General features: G+C 36.4%; 1 protein-coding gene across 1 annotated transcript; it reads left to right on the plus strand.

Moving 5' to 3' along the window:
• The first annotated feature begins 4,107 nt into the window (after nt 1-4,107).
• gda (guanine deaminase) lies at nt 4,108-15,722 on the plus strand. Its single transcript, XM_030142540.1, has 14 exons — nt 4,108-4,316; nt 4,913-5,001; nt 5,154-5,325; nt 5,766-5,853; nt 9,779-9,884; nt 10,198-10,225; nt 10,330-10,437; nt 10,962-11,069; nt 11,179-11,276; nt 12,760-12,827; nt 13,699-13,845; nt 14,128-14,246; nt 14,336-14,363; nt 14,464-15,722. The coding sequence occupies exons 1-14, from the start codon at nt 4,188-4,190 to the stop codon at nt 14,535-14,537; spliced, it is 1,362 nt and encodes a 453-aa protein (XP_029998400.1). The 5' UTR covers nt 4,108-4,187; the 3' UTR covers nt 14,538-15,722.
• The last annotated feature ends 1,299 nt before the right edge of the window (nt 15,723-17,021 follow it).

The raw sequence follows: 17,021 nt of genomic DNA on the forward strand, positions 1-17,021 counted from the left end.
AAATCATGGCAGTCAATATGAGAAACTGTGTTATAAAAGAGGAACAAGTAACCATCTAACACTCAAACTGATCCATGAAATCTATTGAACTGTTTGCAACATCTAAGTTTTTCTCAAATCTGTTTTCAGGGAGTCTTTTAATTGAATATTTTTATATGTGGAAGTATTTGATGTGGTATGAATCAATCAAAACGCATAACACGCACAGATTAGGAACTTACGGACTGACTAAAAACAAACATACAAACAAACAAAACTGAGGATAGTTTAGTTAGATAGTTAGTAGATTACTCAAAAGTAATTGGACAACTATACATCATTGTAAATACGTGGACTGTTTTTAATACTTGAATGAAAATCCTTTACACCCACTGAGTGCTTGAGTTTCCTTCCTGGAGATGCTTTGTAAGGCCTTTATTACAGCTGCTGCCTTCTGTCCTCTCTTTAGTCTTCAGTAACTGAAAACCATGCTCTATAGCAGGGGTGTCAAACTCAGATCCTCAAGGGCTGGTATCCTGTATGTTTTAGATGTTTCCCTCTTCCAACACACCTGATTCAAATGATAAGCCTATCATCCAACTCTGCAGAAGCCTGATAACGACCGTCAGGTGTGCTGGAAGAGGGAAACATCTAAAACATGCAGGATACCAGCCCTCGAGGACCGGAGTTTGACACCTGTGCTCTATAGGGTTTGGATCAGGTGACTAACTCAAACATTCCATTTATTTACCTTAAAGAGCTCTTGGGTTGCTTTTGCAGCATGCTGTCTCTTATTATTTCATCTGTAATGTGAAGTTTTGTCCTATCAGTTTTGTAGTATTTGTCTGAATCTGAACAGAGAGGAAAGCACTGTATACTTAAGAACTGATCCTGTATCACCATCACATCATCAACAAGCGGTGCCAGACACAACGAACCCTGCACCTCGCACATATTTCGCCCATTGTAAGTAAATGGGAAGATTTTTTTAAAAATTCATAAAAAATTTGAACTGTGACCTACTGTTCCCAAAATCAAATTGGATCCATTCTCGGTCACTGGCAATGTTTAAAGTCAGTTTGGTATGATTTCAACCAACAGTTTTGCTGCTGCAGACATGTGAAATTTTGCCCATTCTAAATAAATGGGGGAAAACAGATTTAAACCAGAAGCACTCGGAGAGCGCAGACCTCCGCCAAGGCTGATCAGTGGCGCCCCCCGTGGGCCCCCCCACCCCCGATCACCACCAAAATTTAATCATTTCTTCCTTATCCCATTTCCAACAAACCCTGAAAATTTCATCCAAATCTGTCCATAACTTTTTGAGTTATGTTGCACACTAACGGACAGACAGACAAACAAACAAACAAACAAACAAACAAACAGACAAACAAACCCTGGCAAAAACATAACCTCCTTGGCGGAGGTAAAAACTCATAAAAAATGTTAACTTTGACCAACTTTTCCCAAGATGTAATGACATATATTCTGGGTCACTGGCAATCTATAAACCAAATTTGGTATGAATTAACCCAATAGTTTTGCTGCTACAGACATTTGAAAGTTCACCCATTCTAAGAAAATGGGGGGAAAAAAGATTTTAAAAATTCATAAAAAATTTTAACTTTGACCTACTTTTCCCAAAATGTAATGAGATCTATTCTTGATCACTGACAATTTATAAACCAAATTTGATATGAATTCAACCAGTAGTTTTGCTGCTAGAGTGTTAACTAACAAACAAAGAAACAAAGAAACAGAGAAACAAAGAAATAAAGAAACAAAGAACCAAACCAAACCAAAAACAATACCCCTTGCCTCCCCTTTGGGGGGCAGGGTAATAACCACCAGTGGCCATGTTCCAGTAGTAGTCATACACCCCCACTGGCCATAACACTGATCATCATGTTGGACGGGGTGTTTTGGATCAGGAGCTGTTCTTTTCCTTCTCTAGACATTTCTCTTACCATCATCCTGGTACAAGTTCAAATTTCATCTGTTCAGGTAATCTTTTCCCAGAACTGAGCAGGCTCCTTTATTACTTCCGCCAGGAGTTATTTGTGATCACTTTGTGTGTTTGTTTGTTTGTTTGTTTGTTAGCAACTTTACAGGAAAACTATTACAACCATCTTTGCCAAATTTTACCCACAGATAGGCCTAGGCCCTGGGACGAACCCATTAAATTTTGGGCCAAGTAGGCCAAAGTTCAAGGTCACAGCAAGGTCACAAAATCTCAAATTTTCCTATCTCTCACCATTGAGCAATTTTCGAAAATTCATAAAAAATTCAAACAACTCCGATTAGCCTCCAATTTGATACACCTGTAGCTTAGAACAATATCTTGTATCTGGCACAAAATTCTCCACATCCACTGTGGAATGTGGACTCTGTGGACATTTCAATTTAACACTGAAAATCCCATTTACGACACATTTTTCATTATAACTCAACAAATACTGTTGGAATTTAATATAATTTGACATACACATGACTGGTACCAAGCTTCAACTTTTTCTGCTGTATGGAACAACCTTGAAACTGTTTAATTTAAAAAGAAATAGTCGATCCACACATGCACACCATTCAGGGTGCTTGGCAGAGGTTTGCATTCTCTGAACACTTGTTTATCCTTTTCTTTCTCTCTTTTCTTTCTTTCTTTTTTCTTTTTTTTTTAAAAATGAAATTCTAACCTGACCATCTTGTTGTTAACTATTACTAGTGGTTTGTCCCTTGTCATTAACCCTTTGTATTTATACCTACGAAGGCATCACTTGATTGTAGATTTTGGTAATAACATACCAAATGTGTTCTGGACTAGGTTGGATGTTGTTAAAGAGTTTCTCTTCACCAACAATAGAATTCTGTAACCATCTAAGTTAGTTGTCTTCTATATTATGTTCTTCCAGGTCTTTTAGTATTGATGAGTTCACCAGTGGATTCTTTGTACCACATTGTTTATTTGGCCAGTCCTAAAGTTTTTGCTATTTCTGATCAAATTATAACCCCACCCCCCTAAGGGGAGGCAAGGGGTATTGTTTTTGTTTCGGTTTGTTTGTTTATTTGTTAACACTCTAGCAGCAAAACTATTGGTTGAATTCATACCAAATTTGGCTTATAGATTGCCAGTGACTCAGAATAGATGTCATTACATTTTGGGAAAAGTACATCACAGTTTAAATTTTTTATGAATTTTTAAAATGTTTTTTTCCCCCATTTACTTATAAATGATGAAATTTCACATGTGTAGGGCAGCAAAACAATTGGTTGAATTCATACCAAATTGAGGTAATAGATTGCCAATGACCCAGAATAGATCTCATTACCTCCGCCAGGAGGTATTGAGATCACTTTGCTTTGTGTGTTTATGTGCTTGCGTGTTTGTTTGTTTGTTAGCAAGATAACTCAAAAAGTTATGGATGAATTTTCATGAAATTTTCAGGAAATGTTGATACTGCCACAAGGAACAAATGATTACATTTTGGTGGTGGTGGTGGGGGTGTCTGTCTTGGCAGAGGTCTGCACTTTTCTTGTTACATTTTGGGAACAGTAGGTCAAAGTTCAAATTTTTTTAAGTTAATTTTTAAAATCTTGTCATTTATTTATAATGGATGAAATATGTGCAAGGGGCAGGGTTTGTTGTGCCTGGCAGCACTTTTTTTTTTTTTTTCAGGTCAATGACAGCCTCCTCCACTTGCATTGACACCTCTTTGGAACACTTGAAAAGTCAGTATTTGGAATCCAGACTTTTTATCTGTTTCATTTGTATAACAAAATAACTAGGTAACAGTGATCTGGACAAGGAGCTGCTTGGAGAGACACTTGTCCTAATACTTTTGAGCCTCAGAATATGGAATTTAAATGACTGCAATTCATAAATGAATAGCTGAAAGTTCATACATTAACTTCACATAGACAGACAGACAGACAGACAGACAGACAGATAGACAGACAGATAGATAGATAGATAGATAGATAGATAGATAGATAGATAGATAGATAGATAGATAGATAGATAGATAGATAGATAGACAGACAGACATTAGTCCACACCCTGTTTAGTCGCTGTTCTTATTGGCTGTGGCCTGTCTCTCCAGTCAGGTGGACTTCTGTGTCTTATGCGTCGTAGTAATCTCAGCTCAGTCAAACCCTGGTGCGCTGCCGCTGTTGCGCTACTCTCACTTTTGGACACCGACAGATCAGGTGAAAAGATGAACAGCTTTGACAGATCCGCAGCAGGCATTGCTCAGGTTTTCAGGGGGACGTTTGTGCACTCGACCCAACAAACAGCTCTGGAGATTCTGGAAGATGCGCTCCTTGGAGTGGATACGGAGGGCAAGGTTTGTAAGGCTGTCTCGATCTCATTTGTAAGTCTATGTGAAACTTGTCAGTTTATGCTGAATATCGATGGTCGGGATTTTTATTTGAATACTTTTTTTTTTTTTTTTTTTGATATAGCCATAATCTGCAAGTCATAGTCGCTAGTGCTGCACAAAACGACAGGAGGTGGTAGCCTATAGTTTCACATAAGGACCTGAACGTTTTCCAAAGATGAAGCGAATGCCTGTTACATAACACCTGTCTTCTATAGAGAGCTGTTGCTGAGCAGCTTTAACCATCTGGTCCACACAAAACAAAGACAAAAACCTGAATGACAGTCTGAAGTAGCCTGCTCAAATGGTGGGATTACAATTCTTACAATGTTGTAATAAATACAAATATTCCCCTTGTAAAAGATGCATATATGTAGTACAAGTCATAGGCTGTAAGGCTGAGGGTAAATGTGATCTGGTGAAAGCTGTGATTTATTAAATAAAAGAGAGCTGAATACAACACTTTAGTCTACTTGTGATTGTTTTTCTATGCTCACGTTATTAGGATGCTTCAGCTGTACCTGAATCCTCTGCTCAACTCTTTGTTGTCATTCTACCTTCAGATTGCTTTCATTGGCAAAGGCGAGGAGCTGGATAAACTCCTGAAGTCAACCAACTTCAATCCATCTGAAGTCATTCAACTATCACAACAGTAAGAAAGTTAAATATGTGAAAAACAAACTAGACAGTAGTTCATCTATTAAACCAGAATGGAGAGTGATTCTTGTATCTCAGTTAAAGATTTCTTTCATAGAGCAGAAGGAACAGTTATTAAGTCATTCGTCATGGCTTTGTGTGCTGCAGTGAGTTCTTCATGCCAGGAATGGTGGACACACACATCCATGCATCCCAGTACAGCTATGCGGGTACAGCTCTCGACATGCCACTGCTGCAGTGGCTCAACACATACACATTTCCTGTTGAGTCCCAGTTTAAAGATTTGGACTTTGCCAACAGAGTCTACAGCAAAGTAGTGGTGAGTTGACTATCAATTATACAGGGTGTCCCATAAGTCTCCATACATAGGAAAAATAAACGTTTCTTGACATAAACCATTTTTATTTATATAATATGCTCTATATGACTGCCATTTTGTCGGGAACACATTTCAATGCGTGTCCTCCACTGCTGAAGAACTATAAAGAAGAAATATAAAGAAATACATGTTAGAACCATATGTATTATGTCTCCTATGTATGGATACTTATGGGACACCCTGTATATATATTTAGCTATTTTTGGAGATTTCTGGTGTTGTTTGATTATACTTTAATCCCAGAAGTGGAACATTTAGTCAGAAATGTGCCTTTCATTTTCACAAAACCTGTAATTTTAGAGAGCAATGAGGTTTAGTGGCTTAACTATATTGTAAAGAAAAACATCCTAATCGTGTAATTGGATCCATACTCTTGATAGAAAAGGACGCTGAGAAATGGAACAACTACTGCCTGTTACTTTGCCACCATACACACAGATGCCTCTCTCCTGCTTGGCAAGATTGCAAGTAAGTGTCACCCTGAATATAAAATAAAATGAATTCTGATATAAACATATAAAGGCTGTAAAGTACCCAGACCATACATGTGGGTGGTTGTGGAGTTGCTAGTCTCATTCCAGTAATGTGCTTTGTTTGACTGTTGTTAAGAAAACATGAAATATCAAAGCTTGTGAGATGAAACTCTGCAACTGAAACTTGAGAAGTGTCTTCACAGCTAAACTGACACTTCTACAATCAGTGAATTCTCTGCTCTGTTGAGGACACAGCAGCTCTCTTCGTGGCCTCAGAAGTGGAAATATACATATATTTGCCCACTATCCTTATCATTCTGGTGTCATTGTTGCACAATACTGAAAACACACATATAAACGATGCAAAATTGTCCGGTGGTGCCTACCTTTTACGCAGTCCTTTCATGTTATCAGGGTCATTCAACCTTAACCTTTAACCTTTGTCCTGTTCTGAGCAGCTGTAACGTGCTGTAGAACGCTGTTATTACTGTGAGCGTGCTGACTTTCATTTGCGTTTTGAGGCTGCATTTACTGCATGTGGACCTTACAGACTCAGCAAACAGGTAGCAAAACATCACTTATGTTACTTTCGATTCCAACACAGACATTAAAAAGCACAGAAAATACAGCACAGTTTTTATATGACTTTAATACAAGTCTCATGAGGTTCAATGTTCAAGGTCTGACCTGGATATTTCCCAGGTATATGGTCTTCCTGGCTGATTTGGGTGATACCGTTCAGTCCCAGTTGTGGAAACCTTCTCAGTGCTTGAGTGACCAAACTGACCAAATGAGATCTGTGTTTATATTATAACACATCATGGTCCTGAAGATAATCTAAAAATACATACCTAAACCTGTTTGGATGATACTGAAACCAGGAAAAGACTTGCTTAATTTGCTGGGTGTGTCAAATGTGTCACAAAGTATTTTTCCCCAACAACTATCCAGCTGACATTTTACTGGCTCATTTTTGCCTTCACATGCTTTTTTTGGTCACTTAATTGTCTCATTCTTCATGTACACCTCCATTACTTTATAAGAAACACTGTAAAAGCCATTACTGTTATTTTTTATTTTTAGTATTGCATTAATTTACCTCTTAAGACTCAAGCTTAGGATTTTTATGCTTTATTTTCTCTTGAAAGTATGATCCAATGAGTATAAAAACTAAGCATAAAATAGCTTTCCAAAAAAAATGTTCCCTCATATGAGACCAATAGGCTTTTTACACGTTCTAGTAAGACCACGTTCAGCTTTGATTCTGGCTCTCATTTGCTGTTGCACTGTTTTGATAAGTGTATATAATGTCACAGCATTAGTTTCTATCATTTTTGGACACATAACATTGCTGAACCTAGACCTGACTTATTGAAGCAACCCCAGATCATAGCACTGTCCCCACAGGCTTAAATAGAGGGTATGCACATACGTCACTTCCCCCCGGGCCACACCCCTCTAAGTCAGACTGAGTGGCAAAAACCAACCTGCTCAACGTGATGGAGTATAGCAGTAAACACAGCCAGAGCGGGAAAATGTGTAATATGAAATTAAATTAAGGACAATTGGACTGGACATGGATCCATACGAGCTACCAAAGAGCAAGTGGTCTACGAACATTGACATGTGGCCCGAAATCGCATATCCGGACATCCAGGGTGGAGGGGATCATCGCTATTTTTACCTGAAACAAATATACATGGTTTCATCATTACTGACAACCAGGGTCAAAAACTAGGCAGAGAACCAGCTGATTCAAAGTGCATTTACAGTAGACTGTGTACTTACCCCAGTGAATATATGCATGATCTACTGGTACTGAGGAGATTTACTGAGTCTAGTTCAGATCAAGTACTTTATACAACACAGGTACTACTGCTGTGGACCAGCAGGGTATGACTTTATTCTTGTAAATTATGATATTTTTCCCACCTGTTTTTAAATTATGACATTATTCTTGTAATATTATGGTTTTATTGTCAGAATATGATGACTTTAATCTCATAAACAAATGACATTTTTATGATTTTTTTTAATAACTTCGACTTTATTCTCATAACATTGTGATTCTTTTAATATTTGACTTTATTATCATAAAATTCCGGGGTTTATATCGATATTTTATTACTTTATACTTGTAGTGACAAGTGTTTTTATTTTCTCATGTGGCCCTAATACTCCATCGTAGCTTTATTCTCCAGTTCCCCTGTATTTGAAAAAGTAGGTTAGCCTCAGTTTAAGTTAGTTTACTAATCATGTAGGAGCACAAGGTTCAGAATCACAAAATGAAGACAAAAACCATGAAAGATCTGATTATGAAACCAGAGCTTTACTAAGAAGTAACGTTAGCCAAAACAATACGTAATTTAAGGTATGACTTTACCCAAAAATACAGCATAAATCAATGTTACCTGACACGAAATGGGATCCACAAATCTAGGTTTGGTTTCCTGGATTTGTGGAGCCATCTACTTCTCTTTTCTTTGTCTTTCGGTGTCTATAAAACGATAGCTCCCACTGCTTTTCAAACCTGTTCATACAATCAATCGCACAACAGCTCTGCCCCATTTAAAAAAAAAAATTAAATATTGTTCTTAAGTTTAGACGGTACTGAAGCCACCGCTGCTACTCTATTCTGTCTTTCTGCCACTCAGTGGGCGTAACCGCAGCGACTTCCGCTAGCGGTGACGTCACGTGCATACCCTCTATAGGAATCTTACCTATTTGCTTAGGTAAATCCAAATGGTGACAGGGGGTTTTTTTTGCATAATTTTTTGTATAATGTTAGTGTGTCACCAGTTTGTAACAAAGAATAAAAATCTTTATTTCAGTGCCTGAACATGGCTGTTAAATCTTTAAATGCAATGTGTTGTGCTTGTATTTCCACTAGAAGACATAAAAAGGTGTTGATTAATGAGGAGAACAATGAGAAGAAGAATCAACTACAAGATGCAATATTTTCAGAATCGCACGAGTCAAGGTTACATCCCATTTAGGGCTTCAAATTGCAATATTTTTTGTTTTATTTTCTTTTAATTAATGAGTTGATTATCTTCTTAATTACTTGATTTGTGTATAAAATGTCATAAGAATATGAAACGTCCAAGATGATATTCTTAAATGTCATGTAGGATCCACAGCGTTCATAGTGCCAAAGAAGAATTAGAAAACATGTAACTATATAAACTTAAGAAGCTAGAATCATTTAATTTTGACTGCTCTTTTTAAAAAATGTTTCAAAATAATCAATAGCTCATCAGAATAGTTTGGCAATGGCATTCAATGTGTGTAATCTCCAAACAAACATGGCTAACTCATGACTCATTGCATGCATTAATCTCATTTCTACAGTCTGTATCCATATGGTAATTGAACATGATGACATCTAAATACTGTAGATCTGTTAGTGATGTTATTAAAACACGTTTCCTCATCAAGTCATGTTGATCTAAGTCAATTATATTTTAGTCATTTATGTCCCAATAAGATTCTCAAAAACTGGATTGCCACGACCATTAGGATTATGGCCCAATAACTGATTAGGAGATTAGTGAGAATGTCTGGGTTAATGGAGAGGTTAAAGGAACTAAACACTGTTTAGTTTTGTACATATGTGAAAGAATTTATGTGCATTTAGTTTATATTTATGAGGTATGTGTGTCATGATGATTTATATAACATAATTTAAGGACTTAGAATGACATGTAAATGATACCATAAAGGACAAACAGATGATGAATCACATGATTTAATAGAAACTGTGGGTGATTTTGTGCCACTTTAACAATAAAAGATGTATGACTAATTATTTGCAGTCGACAGAATGAGTGGGAACTAATGCACTATATGTGCCACATAAAGACCACAAAGAAAATATGAATGCTTGTCAAATTCCTCACATTATTTTTTACATCTTTCAGATGACTTTGGGCAACGTGCTTTGGTGGGAAAGGTGTGTATGGACAGGAACAATTTTGTGAAGCATTACAAAGAGACTATGCAGGAGTCTCAAGACGAAACCTGTCGGTACGTATCAAATTTAAAGAATGTCCACAAGTATTATGTGTTTTGGAAAATCTGTTTGCACACACAGTATAATTATATTCATCTTATTTTTTGTCTGCAGAGGACATTAATAATCTCTGAATTGTTATGAACTGTTAAAAAATGAGAATTCACCTCTGAAATCTATGTATTCATCCACTTTGCAAGAGAATAAATCTCTAAAACACAAGCTTTAATTTTAATAATACAGGAAGTTGGTTATAAAGTATATTTTTAATACTTGTATAAGATGGCTAACCACATATGTTTAATGGGTTTTTTTTGTATCCTTAAGGTTCATTGCTGAATTATTGAAGAAGAAGGTGAGATGTCACAACAAAACAGAACCAGTCCAGATGCAATAAACACACTAGATACAGATCTGTGTTGTCTTGTGTGGACTATTAAAGTCTTTGTCTGCTTTCAGTATCCTCTTGTGAAGCCAGTGGTGACTCCCCGCTTCGCTCCATCTTGCACAGGAGCTTTGCTTGGACAATTGGGAGCGATCGCTAAGAATAACAATCTGCACATTCAGGTGAGTTTTCTGTGGCAACCAAACCAGGCTACATCCTCAGGGAGCTGTTACTATAGGCATTGTTTAGTGTGAGACCTTAATAAGTAGATGAGTAGATGCAATGCAGTGCTGTAATAGTTATTATTATATTGGTTTTAAAAAGAAAAGGAACCATTAATAGCTGCTTTTACTTGATAAGAACAATGTGCTTATAGACCCATGTAAACCCTTGGTTCATGTTACACACTTTAACTGTTCGAGGTTTATCTCCTACAGGGGAAAAGGGTTTCTGAATGAAAGGAGTGGAAAAATACTTATTTCTGATTAACTCTATTTTAGGTGTTTGTGTATATTTTTGTTATTTCTGTCTTTACTCCGTTGTATGAGTATATTTTTGTTTTGTTTGTTTTTGTTTTCATATATAGAACTTATATACGTGATGTAAAATGCTGTCTGAAAATAATGAAAAGATAATTACATAAAAAAAGAAAAGGAAATCCTGTTAAAGTTATTAATTGTCTAATGTGCTATCTTGTTATTTCCAGAGTCATGTCAGTGAAAACACAGAAGAAGTTAAACTTGTCAAGGAGCTGTTTCCTGACTCCGAGTCTTATACAGATGTCTACTACAAACATAACCTGCTCACTGACAAGGTGAGCATAATTGGCTGTCGGTACACTCAGATATTTTTTATAAAGAAACATAAATGCTGGTAAAAACAAAAAGTATATATTTGACATATTTTCATGCTGAATTTCACAGACCGTTATGGCCCATGGCTGCCATCTCAGCGATGAAGAGTTGGCCTTATTCAGAGAGACAGGAGCATCTTTGTCTCACTGTCCCAACTCCAATATCTCGTAAGTCATGCTTAGTTTTTCTATGTGGCCTTGGATACAGGCTTGAGAAGCTTTGTAAGGCACAAATATGACATTAAAGTGGCAGTGCTTGATACTTTTTTAGTGTCACAGGGTAAAAATTCCATAAATACCTTTCAGAATGTTGAAACTGAAACGAACTGAATGGAAACAAGAGTTCTGCATCTATTTATTTCCTGTATTTTCAGACCGTGGGTTTTTTCCTCTGTGGCAGATTTTTGACCAAACAGGCATTTGGACACAATTACTCTACTCTTGAGTCTCTACGTGAAAGCTTGGAAAATTACTTCACTTTTCCATAACAGAGTGACACAACATACAATACATGTCAGTACATATACAGCGTTTTTCAAAAAGAATAAACCGATGTCATTACACAATATTTTAATAAGGAAAAGCAATAGAAAACTCCAGCCAAGTCACAAGTATTCTACTCACAATCAACTTTTATTTCCTGTCTTACAAGTGTTCAATGTGGTCACCACCTACAGCACAGGCAGCATCAATGAGATAAGAAAATTCCTCCCAGACGTGTATCAGCATAACACGATCCACTGAGTTGATCACTATGTTCCATTTCTACCCGCTAACGTCGATGACCTTAAACATCAAATAACAACAGCGATCAACTCAGTGGTTTTGTTATTTGATGTTCAAGGTCATTGAGGTTAGTGGGTGGTGGTGGAACATACCGATCAACTCGGTGGATCGTGATATGCTGATACGCATCTGGGAGGAATTCTCTTATCTCATTGATGTCCGTGCTGCAGGTGGTGGCCACATTGAACACTTGTAAGACAGGAAAAAAAAAATTTCATTGTGAGTAGAATACTTATGACTTTGATGGAGTTTTCTATTGCTTTTCTTTATTAAAATATTGCACAATGAAATCGGTTCAGTCTTTTTGAATAACCCTGTATTGTGTTGACAATACATGTCTTTCCCCCTAACTTCAGCTCCTGCAGTTTTACATTTGGCACGTGTATTCTATTATTTTCATTTTAAATGTCTAAGTACAACATGTAATAAAAATTCTGTTCAGGTTCAGGTAACTTTATTTATTCCTGCAGGTAGATTTGTTTTTCCTGCAGCTCATGATCCTTTTGACATTTTCCCAAAACACATTCACGTGTAACATGAAACTTAAAACGTAAGCTGACAAAGTATTCAAAGTAAAACAAAAACTGTCACTGTGTTAAATGATAAAATAAATCTCTGGACTAAAACCAAGGTTGAAATCGGTTTGAGGAAAGTTAAAAACCCAATAAAAATAAGTTTGAAACCCCAGTCCATACCTCCAAAGATACAAATATATGAAATTCATAAATAAGTGAGAACGTGAGAATTTGTCAAATACAAAAATAATGGAAAGAGACTGTCTTACACTGTTACAGGTTTTACCAACGGTGAAACATTAACATTTTTTCCCCATTGTAAAGTCATATCTCTCTTTCCATGTGTCCAGGTTGTGCAGTGGTGTGTTGAACGTCCGTAACGTCCTGAAACAGAAAGTGAAGTTGGGGCTGGGAACAGGTGAGTGTAGAGCTGAAAAATATGTGCAGGAACATTTGTGATACGTCATAATAAATATATGAACCATTTGAGTCCCTGCTCCTGCTTATAAAGTGTGCGTCAGAGGAGATAGCAGCATAGCCTGCTGTAACAGTGTAATAGGAGCCACTGTGTAGTGCTGTCACATAATTATATGGCTTTACAGCTGTTATTTACATGAGGTATTCTGTGTCAGCTGAGACGTTTAACATAGCGATCCTCTTTTCTTTTTTTTTTTTTTGAGTCAGACTTAGCTTCTTTTTATTGCCTGAACATTTTTTCCCTCCACAGACAGCTTTTTTTTTTTATACTTTATAGACAAATTTTGCAGTGTACAGAACAAACAAGTAAACAAACAAACAAAAAAAACACACCACAACAGTTAGCACAACAAGGTTCAACCTTTACACAAATAAAATGCAGACAGGTTCAGGAGAAATTAAGCAAAAAAGTCAAAATAATCATATATATGTATAGGATTATACAGGTTTGAGGATTTCTTTGATTAACATAAACATCGCATTTTTCCCAATATTTTTAACATTTGTCAGAGATGAGTGTTAATGACATTGTCAGACTTTCTATGTCATAAATTTCATTCACAGCATGTGTCCAGTCCAGAAGTGTAGGGGGATCTTCGCACATCCATTTTCGAGTAACAATGCAATCCTCTTGATGTCAGCTGGTCACTTTATTTTACCAGTTAATAATAGGAAATTAACTTTTTCTCTATGTTTCAATCTTAAAGGTCGTAAATATTTGAAATTATGACAAGTCATGTATCCACAGTTCTTGTTTTAGTCTGTGTGAAAGGCATGGCTCAGTGGATTTGACCCTCTGGTCTGTGCATTAGATGTGGCGGGGGGTTATTCTGCCTCTATGCTGGACGCTGTGAGGAAAGCCCTGGATTCATCCAAAATCTTGACCATCCAGGACCCAGAACACGACACACTTACCTTTGAGGAGGCGTTCATGCTGGCAACACTGGGAGGCAGCCAAGGTAGGTCTCAACAGCAGCTGTCACTTAGGAACGAAGGTCGGACTGAGAGGCACTTAATGACAACATGAAGTGTGCTGCACCTTTGTGAACCATATAGTCTGGTAACCATAGTTTTTCTGGGTGAGGTGACTTTATACAATGGACAGTGCCCACTCCCTGTCACTCTGTATGAAAGCGCAGTTCATTTTAATACATCAGTAGCTGTGGGAAAGCATTTTAACTGATGACAAATTGTACTGGAATGCGTTAAGTCATTTCTTTCACTGTGTGGTTTTTCTTTAGCCTTGTCCCTGGATGACCAAATTGGAAACTTTGAAGTTGGCAAAGACTTTGACGCTCTCAGAGTGAATGTAGCTGCGCCTGGTGGACCCATTGATCTGATCCAGAGCGAGGGACCAAAGGTTAGTTTGATAAAAGCTAAAAACAAGCACATTTAGACACAATTTGATCAATGCAGTCATCATAATATTTATAATGTTTACAATTTCAGATTCTTTTGGAAAAGTTCCTGAATTTGGGTGAGCCTCTATTTCTGTTTATTTATCCAAAATTTTCAGAATTCCATGTACTGTGCATTGAACCATAAGATGTTTTTAATATTTTTTTCCAATATTTCAGGTGACGACCGCAACATAATGGAGGTGTTTGTAGCTGGACGGAAAGTCATACCATTTACAGAGCCAACAGCATAGTAAATAGTTTGGTCCTCTATCCACAGCTTCACACGTCTTTCTGAAAAAAATGCACCAGGAAAGTAATTTTGGGAAGAATGTTGTAACTTAGAGGGACAATTTGGGTCCCACAATAATGATCATACAGTACTGTGTTGGCTATGCTTGAATAAAATATGTTTGTTAGGTCTTATAAACAGAAAATGAGGAAATAATTGCTCTAAATGTTGCACTTTTTCTGTTCCTTGTTGCTTTTTTTTAATATACATATGAACATTTAAAGTCACATGTGCTGATTAAAAAGTTACTTTTTATTAGCTCCTTATTCATGTATGTACTTTTGTAGATTTTGTATTTACTTGATTATGTTTATAACTTACATAACAATAGCCTCAGTACATGTTTTTACCACAAAACGACTTTCTCTGCATGTTGATGTAAAATTATGTTGCCTCAAAGAATGTATATGGTGCAGTTTTCCATAGAATAATATGATTTTTTATCACTGGACTTAAAGCTGCTCGTGCTCATTAGAGCCATAGTGCCTGACTTGATTATCTCAGTGGATTGATTATATTGTCATGCTGGTGTAACTGGAAAACCAAATGATCAAAACAATAGAATCTACTATTATAATCACATCTGATTCAGTTTTTACACTGTACACTCCTTTCAGTGTTTAAAATCGCATCATACGATTATAGTATAGCATTTGTAATGTTCTCATGCTTGTTTCAGTCTGGCTTATTCAGGTTTTATTGCAGTTTGCAGAATGGGAAACTGGGTTCTCATGTACAAATGCAAATAGTTACTGTTCCAGTTTAAGTACTTGATTTGCTTCATAATCCACATCCTTGTATGTCTCAGAGGAAAGTGAACTTGGTGCCTTATTAACTGAATCACTGATTGTGTCATATGTTTGTCATGCTGGCCAGGAGCAGGAGCTGAACTGTGAAATGAAATAGTTTTGCAAAGATATTTGATTTAGACTTCTCAAGTAATTTATGGTTTGGTGTGTATAGAATCATCATAAAGTTTTTTTATGGACTGACTGAATGGGACTAAACCTAGAATTTATGCTTATCTTGATGAAATACAGTGTATGTAAAATGACTAAATTAAATTTTTATCTCTGCCAATTATGTAATGCTTTCATTAACATGCAAGTCTTGTTGAAGAAATGAATAAAGGACCCTCCAGGCCTCAGTGTCTTACCAAATTAATTCCATAATACACTGAGTGCTCAGGAGGCAGTTATATGTACATCAGAGTTCACCGCATACAGAGGTTCAGCGGTCTGTGTACTTTGAGCCATTCCTACTATGTGCTCTGTGGTACTGGCAGACCTGGGTCAAAGTATGGTGAGGTAAGATAAAGCCAAGGAACTTATAAACATTTACAAATGGCATAAATTATTCCACTTCTGAAGGACGGTCTAAAAGATGGTAGACCAGATAGCAATCAGTTGAGGATAATCAATGCATTACAAGTTGTGTAACATGAACATATTCCATCACATGTAATAAAGAGGAATTTTTAGTGAAGACATCTCCAACAATTAATTTTTTTTCTTTCTCTCAGTATGATTACTACTGCTAAAACATTCATGAAACTTGGTGAAGGGGTAGGGCATTGCCTAAGGCTCAACCATTTACATGTTGGAGCATAAAAAAAGAGGTGAATGCAGGAATTTTCCTTTGTGTCTGAATTACAAAATTGTAAGGACTTGGTAGACCAGTGGTTCTCAAACTTTTTACAGTGGAGTACCCCCTGAAATATGTTTTGTTTTTTTTTTAGCCAAGTACCTCCTACTCTGGCTTCAGCATTTTTGATTGAAAAAATGAGGCAAAATTTGTTCCTGTGCCAGAGATGTCTGTTTTTTTTATTTTCAAAACTTTGTAAAAAACGACATATGTTTAGCTTCAATATATTAAAAATAACAAATTTTTATAAGTCAATTTTGTGCAAAATATAAACTGAAAAGTGCCCTCTGTCATTCATGAGAAAAATAAATTAAATAGTCATTAATGAATAACTGAACCTTTCATCAACAAGAAATAATGACTTAATTACTCAAATAAACTCATCTTGAATAATTTAAAATAGAAATGTTCTTAAAATGTTATCAAATCTTAAACAAGATGACAATAATAATATAAAAAATGATCCAAATGTTGAAATGAAATAAGGTCAGGAGTATCAATTTTATTACATGAATGTGTTTATTGTGTTTTAGATTTCAGCAGTAATTCCCATTATCTATTTTGCATTCAGTACATGATGACTTATTTAATGTATTTTTACCCCAAAAAATTTTCAAGTACTCCCTGGGCTTCTTCCAAGTACCCCTGGGGGTACATGTACCCCTATTTGAGAAAGCCTGTGGTAGACAGCTTGATATGTGATATTATGCCAGCTTGACAAAAAGAATTACGCAAAATCTTGATTTAATGTTGTGCATTACTGTGCAGTATTATTATTCAGAATAAAGAGTAAAGGTGAGAG

Source organism: Sphaeramia orbicularis, chromosome 9 (genome assembly GCF_902148855.1).
Source record: "Sphaeramia orbicularis chromosome 9, fSphaOr1.1, whole genome shotgun sequence".
NCBI classification, from domain to species: Eukaryota; Metazoa; Chordata; class Actinopteri; order Kurtiformes; family Apogonidae; genus Sphaeramia; species Sphaeramia orbicularis.

What these genes read in the sequence shown, in the direction of transcription:
- gda (XM_030142540.1), top strand. Translation starts at nt 4,188, where the DNA reads ATGAACAGCTTTGACAGATCCGCAGCAGGCATTGCTCAGGTTTTCAGG. An exon ending in GTCATTCAACTATCACAACA is followed by an intron (nt 5,002 to 5,153) that starts GTAAGAAAGTTA and finishes TGTGTGCTGCAG; the next exon opens with TGAGTTCTTCATGCCAGGAA. An exon ending in AACACTGGGAGGCAGCCAAG is followed by an intron (nt 13,846 to 14,127) that starts GTAGGTCTCAAC and finishes GTTTTTCTTTAG; the next exon opens with CCTTGTCCCTGGATGACCAA.